A 13,228-nucleotide genomic window follows, 5' to 3' on the forward strand; every position below is an offset into this window, starting at 1 on the left:
TCCCCATGGACCCCAAACCCCTTCCCCATTCACTCCCGCTCTACACTGTCCCCATGGACCCCAAAACCCTTCCCCATTCACTCCCGCTCTACACCGTCCCCATGGACCCCAAACCCCTTCCCCATTCACTCCCGCTCTACACCGTCCCCATGGACCCCAAACCCCTTCCCCATTCACTCCCGCTCCACACCGTCCCCATGGACCCCAAACCCCTTCCCCATTCACTCCCGCTCTACACCGTCCCCATGGACCCCAAACCCCTTCCCCATTCACTCCTGCTCTACACCGTCTCCATGGACCCCAAACCCCTTCCCCATTCACTCCCGCTCTACACCGTCTCCATGGACCCAAACCCCTTCCCCATTCACTCCCGCTCTACACTGTCCCCATGGACCCCAAACCCCTTCCCCGTTCACTCCCGCTCTACACAGTCCCCATGGACCCCAAACCCCTTCCCCATTCACTCCCGCTCTACACCGTCCCCATGGACCCCAAACCCCTTCCCCATTCACTCCCGCTCTACACTCTCCCCATGGACCCCAAACCCCTTCCCCATTCACTCCCGCTCTACACCGTCCCCATGGACCCCAAACCCCTTCCCCATTCACTCCTGCTCTACACCGTCTCCATGGACCCCAAACCCCTTCCCCATTCACTCCCGCTCTACACCGTCTCCATGGACCCAAACCCCTTCCCCATTCACTCCCGCTCTACACTGTCCCCATGGACCCCAAACCCCTTCCCCATTCACTCCCGCTCTACACCGTCCCCATTGACCCCAAACCCCTTCCCCGTTCACTCCCGCTCTACACTCTCCCCACGGACCCCAAACCCCTTCCCCATTCACTCCTGCTCTACACCGTCTCCATGGACCCCAAACCCCTTCCCCGTTCACTCCCGCTCTACACTCTCCCCATGGACCCAAAACCCCTTCCCCATTCACTCCTGCTCTACACCGTCCCCATGGACCCCAAACTCCTTCCCCATTCACTCCCGCTCTACACTCTCCCCATGGACCCCAAACCCCTTCCCCATTCACTCCCGCTCTACACCGTCCCCATGGACCCCAAACCCCTTCCCCGCTCACTCCCGCTCTACACCGTCCCCATGGACCCAAACCCCTTCCCCATTCACTCCCGCTCCACACCGTCCCCATGGACCCCAAACCCCTTCCCCGCTCACTCCCGCTCTACACCGTCCCCATGGACCCAAACCCCTTCCCCATTCACTCCTGCTCTACACCGTCCCCATGGACCCCAAACCCCTTCCCCATTCACTCCACTCTGCACCGTCCCCATGGACCCCAAACCCCTTCCTCATTCACTCCCGCTCTACACCGTCCCCATGGACCCCAAACCCCTTCCCCGTTCACTCGCGCTCTACACCGTCCCCATGGACCCCAAACCCCTTCCCCATTCACTCCCGCTCTACACCGTCCCCATGGACCCCAAACCCCTTCGCCATTCACTCCCGCTCTACACCGTCCCCATGGACCCCAAACCCCTTCCCCATTCACTCCCGCTCTACACTGTCCCCATGGACCCCAAACCCCTTCCTCATTCACCCCTGATCTACACCGTCCCCATGGACCCCAAACCCCTTCCCCGTTCACTCCCGCTCTACACCGTCCCCATGGACCCCAAACCCCTTCCCCATTCACTCCCGCTCTACACCGTCCCCATGGACCCCAAACCCCTTCCTCATTCACCCCTGATCTACGCTGTCCCCATGGTCCCCAAACCCCTTCCCGCTCTACACCGTCCCCATGGACCCAAACCCCCGCCTGTTTGCTCCCATTGTTTACGATTCCAGTACAGGAGACGTTTGTCCCTTCTTTCTCCTCGGGTTTTGGAAATGACGGGGCTAACCTCAGTGCTCGTGTTAGCTGCACTTCTGCGTTTCTCCTCGAGGAGTTCCCTCACAGTGGGTAGAACGTTCTGAGGATGTGGTTTCTCTTTTGGGGCTGTGAATATAGAAATGTATGACTGTGAAAATACTGCATTTCACCCCAACCCCAGTCCTGACCCCTGATACCAATACTAACCTCTGACCCCAATCCTAACCCCTGAACCAAACACTACTCCTGACTCCAATCTTAACCCCGATTCCAAACCTAACACAAGCCCATCTTACCCCCTTCCCAACTCCTAACCCCTGTCCCCGTTCCTAACCCTGACCCTCACCCTAATGTGCTCACATCCTACCCTATGGTACCAATCCTAACCCCAAAGCCCAGTCTTAACCCATGATCCCTCTCGTAACTCCTGACCCCAAAACCAACCTCTGACCCCATCCTATCATCTGCCCCCAATCCGAATCCGCGATCCCAAACTTAACTCCTGAGTCAAATAAAACCCCTAACCCCAATCCTAAATCATCAATCTTAACAAATTCTCCCTGCCCTGGGATCCTCAGCAGTATCATACCCTGGGGTAGGGGTTTGGGGGGGTGGGGCTAGAGCTGTGCATTGGGGCTGAGGGTATGGGGTTACGGTGAGGGTGGGAACACTGAGGGTGAGGGTGATGGCAGAGGGGCTGAGGCGGATGGTGGTATGTGGGGTTTATGGTGGGGGTGTGAGGGGTATGGTGGGGGGGATTGAGGGGGGATGATGGAGACATGAGGGGGATGGTGGGGACTGGGGCGAGGGTAATGGTATGGCCTGAGGGGGGATGGTGGGGCTTGAGGGGGATAGTAGGGGGTTGACCGTGATGGCAGGGGGTTGAGGGGGATGATGGGGCTGTTGAGGGGGATGGTGGGGGGTTGACCGTGATGGCAGGGGGTTGAGGGGGATGATGGGGCGGTTGAAGGGGATGGTGGGGGGTTGACCGTGATGGCAGGGGGTTGAGGGGGATGATGGGGCGGTTGAAGGGGATGGTGGGGGGTTGACCGTGATGGCAGGGGGTTGAGGGGGATGATGGGGCTGTTGAGGGGGATGGTGGGGGGTTGACCGTGATGGCAGGGGGTTGAGGGGGATGATGGGGTGGTTGAAGGGGATGGTGGGGGGTTGACCGTGATGGCAGGGGGTTGAGGGGGATGATGGGGCTGTTGAGGGGGATGATGGGGGGTTGACCGTGATGGCAGGGGGTTGAGGGGGATGATGGGGCGGTTGAAGGGGATGGTGGGGGGTTTGAGGGGGATGCTGGGGCCTGGGGCGGGGGGGGGATGGTGGGGGCTGAGGTGGGGGTATGGTAGGGGTTGGGGAGGATGGTGGGGGCTGGAGGAGAGGTGGTAGGGGCCTGGGGGTTATGGTGGGGCTGTGGGAATGGTGGGGGATGGTGGTGTTTAGGTGAGGGATGGTAAGGTCTGGGGGAATATGGTGGGAGTTGAGTGGGGCCTGGGGGGATGTATGCTGGGGCCTGGGGCGGGGGGGGGGATGGTGGGGGCTGAGGGGGGGTATGGTAGGGGTTGGGGAGGATAGTGGGGGCTGGAGGAGAGGTGGTAGGGGCCTGGGGGTTATGGTGGGGCTGTGGGAATGGTGGGGGTTGTGGGGGATGGTGGTGTTTAGGTGAGGGATGGTAAGGTCTGGGGGAATATGGTGGGGGTTGAGTGGGGCCTGGTGGGAGGTATGGTGGGGCCTGGGGGGGGGGTATGGTGGGGCCTGGGGGGTGCATAAAGGTGCAGGAGGCTGTGCTTTGGGGTGAGCAGCCTGTGAGCGGATGTGGAGTGGTGAAGGGGAACAAGTCATAGTCTGGTGACAGGAAATTGCCGTCTTCACTTTCCTGTTTCCTTTACAACAAATGGAACATCTAAATGTACCCAGACCTGACATCACCAGGGGACAAGGGGTGGAGGGGGGGGTGCCGCTGCAGTGTGTGTGTGTTGGGGGGTGGGGGTTGGGAGAATGTGTGTGTGTGTGTGTGTGTGTGTGTGTGTGTGAGAGAGAGAGAGAGACAGAGAGAGAGAGTATGTGAGTGTGTGTGTGTGTTTGGGGGTCTGCGGAGGGTGTGTGTGTGTGTGTGTGTGTGTGAGAGAGAGAGAGTGAGGGTGTGTGTGTGTGTGTGTGTGTGTGTGTGAGAGAGTGAGGGTGTGTGTGTGTGTGTGTGTGTGTGAGAGAGAGTGAGGGGGTGTGAGTGTGTGTGTGTGTGTGTGAGAGAGAGTGAGGGTGTGTGTGTGTGTGTGAGAGAGAGAGTGAGGGTGTGTGTGTGTGTGTGTGTGTGAGAGAGTGAGGGGGTGTGAGTGTGTGAGCGTGTGAGTGTGTGAGTGTGTGAGTGTCAGTGTAGCATCCCCAGTAGTGACAGGGACACAGCTGGAGGAGAATCTGTTCACCGTGTCCACGAGAGTTTCTGGACACAATATGTAGACTCTCCAACTCGGGAAGGGGGGCCATACTGGGCCTTGTACGAGGGAATGGACCTCAACAGGTTGTCGAAGTGTCAATGGGCGAAGATCTTGGGAACTGTGATCATAATTCTGTAAGTTTCAAAACAGTTCTGGATAAGGCTGGTCCTCAGGTGGCAGCGCTAATTTAGGGGAAACCTAATTCCAACAGTATGAGGCAGGAGCTGCAGAAATTCGGCTGCGAGGGGAGGCGGCATTTTGAACACCAGTCCAATTCTGAGATGTGTGAGGGTTTGAAAAGTCAGTCGGTCAGGGTTCAGAACCAGCATATTCCCGTGAGGATGAAAGGTAAAGATGGTAGGATTCAGGAACCATGGACAATGAGAGATGTTGTGAGTTTAGTTCGAAAGGAAAAGGCAGCGTGTGTAAGGTTTAGGAAATTGAAATCAAACAAGGTCCTTACGGAGGATGTAGGAAGCAGGAATAACCTTAGAAAGGAATCTAGGAACTAGAAGGGGCCATGAAATGTCCTTGGAAAATTCCAAGGTGTTTAGGAGGAAGAGGGTAACTCGGGAAAGGATTGGTCTACTCCAGGGAAAACGAGGGAATTTTTATGTGGAGCCATAGGAAGTGGGTGAGGTCCTCAATGCATTCTTCACATTGATATTCCCTGAGGAAGAGGGGATGGCGAATGGTGTGACTGGGGAGGGGCCTGATGGTATTAGGGAGGGGCCTGATGGTATTAGGGAGGGGCTTGATGGTATGAGGGAGGGGCCTGTTGGTTTGGTTGGGGTTATCTGTCAGTATTAGGGCAGGGCGTGTCAATATTGGGACAGGGCCGATCGATATTGGGACAGGGCCGGTCGATATTGGGGCGGGGCCTGTCGGTATGAGGGAGGGGCCCGTCGGTATGAGGGAGGGGTCTGTCAGTATGAGGGAGGGGTCTGTCAGTGTGAGAGAGGGGCCCGTTGGTATTAGGGCAGAGCCTGTCAGCAGCGGGGGGGGTGCCGTCGGTATTAGGGCATGGCCTGTCGGTATGAGGGAGGGGCCTGTCAGTATTAGGGAAGGGCCTATCGGTATGAGGGCGGGGCCTGTTGGTATGAGGGAGGGGCCCGTTGGTCTGAGGGAGGGGCCTGTCGGTATGAGGGAGGGGCCTGTCGGTGTTCTGGAGGTGGGGAATCTGGGTGCCTTGATAAACATTACAGTAGATAAGTCCCCAGGGACCGATGGGATCTATCCCGGGATACAGAGGGTGGCAAGGAAGGAGATCGCTGGCTTTGACAAAGAGATCTTTGTGCTCTCTTTACACAGAGGCAAGGCCGCAGGGCACTGGAGAATAGTCACTGCTCCTTTGTTTAAGAGCAACAGGGATAATCCAGGAAATTATCGGCCTGTGCGCCTTACAGCAGTGATAGTGAAATTAGTGGAGAAGGTTCTTTGGGGCAGGATTTACTGACATTTGGAGAGGAATGGGTTTATTTGGGGTTTGGGGGGACGGCCCTGTCTGTGGGGAAGTTGTGTCTCACAAACTGGATTGAGGTGTTATTTTTGAAGACGTGATGAAGATGATTGAAGGGGCTACAGCATTGAATCTCACCTACATGGTCCTGACTGAAGCATTTGACAAGGCCCTGCATGGTATGTGAGTCCACACAGTGGGGTCCATAATGCGTTGGCAAGTTGGAACAAAATTGACTTGGCTGTAGAATACAGAGGGTTGGGGTGCAGGGGTGCTTTACTGACTGGGTGGGGGGGTTCTGTGACCAGTGGTGTTCTGCAAAGATTGGTGCTGGGACCTCTGTTGTTTGTAACGTACATTAGTATCTTTGCTGAGAATGTTGGTGGTCTGGTTAGAAAGTTTGCAGATGACATGAAAATGGAGACTTGTGGATAGTGAGGAAGGTTGTCAAACCATACAGCAAGATATAGATCAGCTGGAGAGTTGGATAGAGAAATGTCAGCTGGAGTTTAATCCAGGCACGTGGGAGGTGAACTGCAAGAGGAAAATATACTGTAAATGACAGGACCTTTAGGAGCATTGATCTCCAGAGGGACCTTGGGATGCAAGGCCATAGGTCCGTGAAAGTGGCAACACCAGTGCGTATGGCATGCTTGCCTTCATCAGTCAGGGAACTGTAGAGTTATAAGAGTTGGCAAGACATGTTGCAGCTGTATTTAACTTTAATTAAGCTGCATTTGGAATACTGAGAGGTTCTGGTAGCCACCACACTATAGGAAGGATGTAGAGGCTCTGCAGAGGGTGCAGATGAGGATGTTGCCTGAATTGGAGTGTATTAGCTATAAGGAGAGGTTGGACAAGTTGGATTGGTGTTGCTAGTGTTGGAGGGTGAGTGGTGAGTTGATGAAAGCTTACAAAATTATGGGATGCATGCACAGGGTCAGTAGTCGAAGTCTTTTTCCCAGGGTGGAGATGTCAAATACTGGGTAACATAGGTTTAAGGTGAGAGGGGAAAATCTTAGCGATGTGCAATCCAAGGGTTTTACACAGTGGGTAGTAGGTGCCTGCAGTGTGCTACCTGGGGAGGTGTTAGTAGCAGATACTACAGCAATGATTAAGAGGCATTTTAAACAGATACATGAATAGGCAGGGAATACAGGGATAAGGACCATGTGCAGGTAGGTGCGATTAGTTTAGAATGGTACCATGGCTGGCGCAGGCATGGTAGACACAAGCCTATTCCTGTACTGAACTGTTTTGTGTGTGTGTGTGTGTGTGTGTGTGTGTGTGTGTGTGTGTGTCTGTGTGTGTGTGTGTGTGTGTGTGTGTGTGTGTGAGTGAGTGTAAGAGTTTGTGTCTGTATATGTCTTTGTGTGTGTATGCGTGAGTGGGTGAGTGTGTGTGTGTATGTTTGTCTGTGTAAGAGTGGGTCAGTGAGTGTGTGTGTGTGTCTGCGTGTGAGGGGGAGAGAGAGAGCTCCCTACCACCCACTCTGTGCCCTCAGGGACCTCAGCTCACCATGGACCTAGCACAAGCTGCACTTCTGCATCTGTTTAAACTGAAAGCTTCCCCTTTCCACTCTCTGACAGAGACAGTCTTCAGAATCTGTCCACAACACTGTATGTTCATTGAGAGTGTGGGCTCACACTGACTCAGGCAGGAAGGCCAAGAGACAGAGTGACACACAGAGAGACAGGGTGACAGACAAAGAGACAGGGTCTGACAGAGGTAGAGACACACAGAGAGACAGGCAGGTAGAGAGACAGAGAGACAGGGTCTGACAGAGGTAGAGACACACAGAGACAGGGAGGTAGAGAGACAGACGGACAGGGTCTGTCAGAAATAGAGACACGCAGAGAGACAGAGAGACAGGATCTGACAGAAATAGAGACACACAGAGAGACAGGCAGGTAGAGAGACAGAGTCTGACAGAGGAAGAGATATACAGAGAGACAGGGTCTGACAGAGGAAGAGATATACAGAGAGACAGGCAGGTAGAGAGACAGACGGACAGGGTCTGTCAGAAATAGAGACACGCAGAGAGACAGAGAGACAGGGTCTGACAGAGGTAGAGACACACAGAGACAGGGAGGTAGAGAGACAGACGGACAGGGTCTGTCAGAAATAGAGACACGCAGAGAGACAGAGAGACAGGATCTGACAGAAATAGAGACACACAGAGAGACAGGCAGGTAGAGAGACAGAGTCTGACAGAAATAGAGACACACAGAGAGACAGGCAGGTAGAGAGACAGGGTCTGACAGAGGTAGAGACACACAGAGATAGGGAGGTAGAGAGACAGACGGACAGGGTCTGTCAGAAATAGAGACACGCAGAGAGACAGAGAGACAGGGTCTGTCAGAAATAGAGACACACAGAGAGGCAGGCAGGTAGAGAGACAGAGTCTGACAGAGGTAGAGACACAGAGAGAGAGAGAGAGAGACAGGGTCTGACAGAGGTGGAGACACAGAGAGAGAGAGAGAGAGAGAGAGAGAGAGAGAGATGTGGAATTCCCTCCTGTCTCAAAGTTTTCCTTGGACATGGCAACATTTTGGCATCATTTAACCACCTCCTGAGTGACTTCCTTCCTGTACCTGGGCCACTTCAGAGATACCCCCACCTCAGGAGTAAATATTCTCTCTCATTGTCACCATCCCGAGAATGAAAGAGTATCCTGTAATCACAGTGCCACAAACTGCGCACAGCAAGATCCCAAAGACAACACCAACCCTCGTGATAATAAAATGTGAGGCTGGATGAACACAGCAGGCCAAGCAGCATCTCGGGAGCACAAAAGCTGACGTTTCGGGCCTAGACCCTTCATCAGAGAGGGGGATGGGGGGAGGGAACTGGAATAAATAGGGAGAGAGGGGGAGGCGGACCGAAGATGGAGAGTAAAGAAGATAGGTGGAGAAGGTGTGGGTGGGGAGGTAGGGAGGGGATAGGTCAGTCCAGGGAAGACGGACAGGTCAAGCAGGTGGGATGAGGTTAGTAGGTAGCTGGGGGTGCGGCTTGGGGTGGGAGGAAGGGATGGGTGAGAGGAAGAACCGGTTAGGGAGGCAGAGACAGGTTGGACTGGTTTTGGGATGCAGTGGGTGGGGGGGAAGAGCTGGGCTGGTTGTGTGGTGCAGTGGGGGGAGGGGATGAACTGGGCTGGTTTAGGGATGCAGTGGGGGAAGGGGAGATTTTGAAACTGGTGAAGTCCACATTGATACCATATGGCTGCAGGGTTCCCAGGCGGAATATGAGTTGCTGTTCCTGCAACCTTCGGGTGGCATCATTGTGGCAGTGCAGGAGGCCCATGATGGACATGTCATCAAGAGAATGGGAGGGGGAGTGGAAATGGTTTGCGACTGGGAGGTGCAGTTGTTTGTTGCGAACTGAGCGGAGGTGTTCTGCAAAGCGGTCCCCAAGCCTCCGCTTGGTTTCCCCAATGTAGAGAAAGCCGCACCGGGTACAGTGGATGCAGTATACCACATTGGCAGATGTGCAGGTGAACCTCTGCTTAATGTGGAATGTCATCTTGGGGCCTGGGATGGGGGTGAGGGAGGAGGTGTGGGGACAAGTGTAGCATTTCCTGCGGTTGCAGGGGAAGGTGCCGGGTGTGGTGGGGCTGGAGGGCAGTGTGGAGCGAACAAGGGAGTCACGGAGAGAGTGGTCTCTCCGGAAAGCAGACAGGGGTGGGGATGGAAAAATGTCTTGGGTGGTGGGGTCGGATTGTAAATGGCGGAAGTGTCGGAGGATCGCTCCACACTGCCCTCCAACCCCACCACACCCGGCACCTTCCCCTGCAACCGCAGGAAATGCTACACTTGTCCCCACACCTCCTCCCTCACCCCCATCCCAGGCCCCAAGATGACATTCCACATTAAGCAGAGGTTCACCTGCACATCTGCCAATGTGGTATACTGCATCCACTGTACCCGGTGTGGCTTCCTCTACATTGGGGAAACCAAGCGGAGGCTTGGAGACCGCTTTGCAGAACACCTCCGCTCAGTTCGCAACAAACAACTGCACCTCCCAGTCGCCAACCATTTCCACTCCCCCTCCCATTCTCTTGATGACATGTCCATCATGGGCCTCCTGCACTGCCACAATGATGCCACCCGAAGGTTGCAGGAACAGCAACTCATATTCCGCCTGGGAACCCTGCAGCCCAATGGTATCAATATGGACTTCACCAGTTTCAAAATCTCCCCTTCCCCCACTGCATCCCTAAACCAGCCCAGTTCATCCCCTCCCCCCACTGCACCACACAACCAGCCCAGCTCTTCCCCCCCACCCACTGCATCCCAAAACCAGTCCAACCTGTCTCTGCCTCCCTAACCGGTTCTTCCTCTCACCCGTCCCTTCCTCCCACCCCAAGCCGCACCCCCAGCTACCTACTAACCTCATCCCACCTGCTTGACCTGTCCGTCTTCCCTGGACTGACCTATCCCCTCCCTACCTCCCCACCTACACTCTCTCCACCCATCTTCTTTACTCTCCATCTTCGGTCCGCCTCCCCCTCTCTCCCTATTTATTCCAGTTCCCTCCCCCCATCCCCCTCTCTGATGAAGGGTCTAGGCCCGAAACGTCAGCTTTTGTGCTCCTGAGATGCTGCTTGGCCTGCTGTGTTCATCCAGCCTCACATTTTATTATCTTGGAATCTCCAGCATCTGCAGTTCCCATTATCTCTCACCAACCCTCGTGACTTTGTTTGAACTTTTCACTGATGTCGGTTCAAGAATTATTAGCCTCAGGACCTTGGCGAGAACAACCATCCCCCGGTCTTCATTCATATAGTGCTATCATTTACACTCCCTCTGCACTGACCCTCCGACAGTGCCCGCTCCCTCAGCACTGACCCTCCGACAGTGCCCTCTCCCTCAGCACTGACCCTCCGACAGTGCCCGCTCCCTCAGCACTGACCCTCCGACAGTGCCCGCTCCCTCAGCACTGACCCTCCGACAGTGCCCGCTCCCTCAGCACTGACCCTCCGACAGTGCCCGCTCCCTCAGCACTGACCCTCCGACAGTGCCCGCTCCCTCAGCACTGACATTCCGACAGTGCCCGCTCCCTCAGCACTGACCCTCCGACAGTGCAGCACTCCCTCAGCACTGACCCTCCGACAGTGTCCACTCCCTCAGCACTGACCCTCCGACAGTGCCCACTCCCTCAGCACTGACCCTCCGACAGTGCCCGCTCCCTCAGCACTGACCCTCCGACAGTGCCCACTCCCTCAGCACTGACCCTCCGACAGTGCCCGCTCCCTCAGCACTGACCCTCCGACAGTGCCCTCTCCCTCAGCACTGACCCTCCGACAGTGCCCGCTCCCTCAGCACTGACCCTCCGACAGTGCCCTCTCCCTCAGCACTGACCCTCCGACAGTGCCCGCTCCCTCAGCACTGACCCTCCGACAGTGCCCGCTCCCTCAGCACTGACCCTCCGACAGTGCCCGCTCCCTCAGCACTGACCCTCCGACAGTGCCCGCTGTCTCAGCACTGACCCTCCGACAGTGCAGCACTCCCTCAGCACTGACCGTCCGACAGTGTCCACTCCCTCAGCACTGACCCTCCGACAGTGCCCACTCCCTCAGCACTGACCCTCCGACAGTGCCCGCTCCCTCAGCACTGACCCTCCGACAGTGCCCACTCCCTCAGCACTGACCCTCCGACAGTGCCCACTCCCTCAGCACTGACCCTCCGAGAGTGCCCACTCCCTCAGCACTGACCCTCCGACAGTGCCCACTCCCTCAGCACTGACCCTCCGACAGTGCCCACTCCCTCAGCACTGACCCTCCGAGAGTGCCCACTCCCTCAGCACTGACCCTCCGACAGTGCCCACTCCCTCAGCACTGACCCTCCGACAGTGCCCGCTCCCTCAGCACTGACCCTCCGACAGTGCCCACTCCCTCAGCACTGACCCTCCGACTGTGCAGCATCCCCGAGTCGACCAGCCATAATCAGCAAAATGAACAGAGTTTCCTGGCCCTGCTGTGAGCCCCTACCCCTCCACAGTGTCAGTGTGTATCTGGACCGGGGGTGGGGGGAGCCAGGGTGGACCTTGTCTCCTCCATCACCGGCACGCCCCCACCCGCGGCCATTCACCCCATCTAATTACAAGCAAAGGACTGGAGCGGTTCAGGCTGGGCTGATGTGGGATCCTGCTGTGCAGCGCAGGGTGGGTGGGCTTTTCTGAGGAAGCTCCGTCATTGGCCGTGTCGCCCTGGGGTAGCCCCGTGGTTTTCGAAAGTGCCTAATAATAACTGGGGCGTTGGCTCCCCGTGGGGTGGGGGGGGACCTTCAGCCGTTCCGTTTTCAGGCTGCGGGAGGCTGCTCATTGAGATGTGAAGGTCGTGGTGTTTTGTCACTCCCACCCCCTCCCCTGCGCTCACTGGGCCGTGGAATGTGACACACTCACTTGCACACGATGTGGATTCCCGTTTCTGGGGTTTTCCCAGTGAGATCAGAGCAGCTGACTCTGTCCGAACCCGGGACTCCCTCCGAAGGGTAACCAGTGACATCATGCTTTCTGAGTAAACAGACTTTGAGAGTGACTCCACTGGGGGGGGAGAAAGGGAGGGTCTAAGACAGAGATACGCGCGGATAGAAACAAGAGGGTGGAGGGGAGGAGAAATGGAAAGTGACAGAGAAACACCCAGAGGATAGATACGTAACCAGAAAGGGAGGGAGAGACTGAGAGAGAGAGTGAGACTGAGAGAGGCAGTGACACTGTGTGTGTGTGAGAGAGAGAGACCTGAGAGAGGACTGCGAGAGAGAGAGAGAGACTGAGAGAGGGACTGCGAGAGAGAGACAGAGAGACTGAGAGCGAAAGAGAGAGTGAGAGAGACAGAGACAGAGACTGAGAGAGGCAGTGAGACTGTGTGTGTGTGAGAGAGAGAGAGAGAGTCTGAGAGAGGACTGCGAGAGAGAGACAGAGAGACAGAGAGAGTGAGAGAGACAGAGACAGAGACAGAGAGGCAGTGAGACTGTGTGTGTGAGAGTCTGTGAGAGAGAGAGACAGAGATAGAGGACTGTGAGAGAGAGAGAGACAGAGAGACAGAGACTGAGAGACTGTGTGAGAGAGAGACTGAGAGACTGCGAGAGAGACTGAGACAGTGAGAGAGAGGACTGTGAGAGAGAGACAGAGACTGCAAGAGAGAGAGAGGGAGACTGAAAGAGAGATACAGAGAGAAACAGACTGAGAGAAATTGAGAGAGAGAGAGAGACTGTGTGTGTGTGTGTGTGTGTGTGTGTGTGTGTGTGTGTGTGTGTGTGTGAGAGAGAGAGAGACTGAAAGAGAGATAGAGACAGACAGAGACAGAGAGAGAGAGAAACAGACTGAGAGAAAGTGAGAGAGAGAGAGAGACTGTGGTGTGTGTGTGTGTGTGTGAGAGAGAGAGAGTGAGAGAGAGAGAGAAGGACTGAGTGAGACAAAGTGTGAACCATAAACACAAAGGTATAAATAGATGTAGGGAAGAGAGAAAGAGAGAGATGTGCACACTTGGAG

General features: G+C 55.7%; 1 protein-coding gene and 1 pseudogene across 1 annotated transcript in view; both read right to left on the reverse strand.

The window, feature by feature from the left end:
- Nucleotides 1–4,327, reverse strand: part of LOC132206671 (NF-kappa-B inhibitor delta-like) — a 28,306-nt gene extending 23,979 nt beyond the window's left edge. The window contains exons 1-2 of the mRNA XM_059641266.1: nt 4,267–4,327; nt 1,869–1,963 (exon numbers count right to left, since the gene is read on the reverse strand). Coding sequence (XP_059497249.1) covers nt 1,869–1,963; nt 4,267–4,327 — 156 coding nt within the window. The remainder of the gene's footprint in view (nt 1–1,868; nt 1,964–4,266) is intronic.
- A 92-nt stretch (nt 4,328–4,419) lies between these two features.
- The window catches only part of LOC125448432 (retroviral integration site protein Fli-1 homolog), a 114,110-nt pseudogene continuing 105,301 nt past the window's right edge, over nt 4,420–13,228 (reverse strand).

Source organism: Stegostoma tigrinum, chromosome 41 (genome assembly GCF_030684315.1).
Source record: "Stegostoma tigrinum isolate sSteTig4 chromosome 41, sSteTig4.hap1, whole genome shotgun sequence".
Classification (NCBI taxonomy): Eukaryota; Metazoa; Chordata; class Chondrichthyes; order Orectolobiformes; family Stegostomatidae; genus Stegostoma; species Stegostoma tigrinum.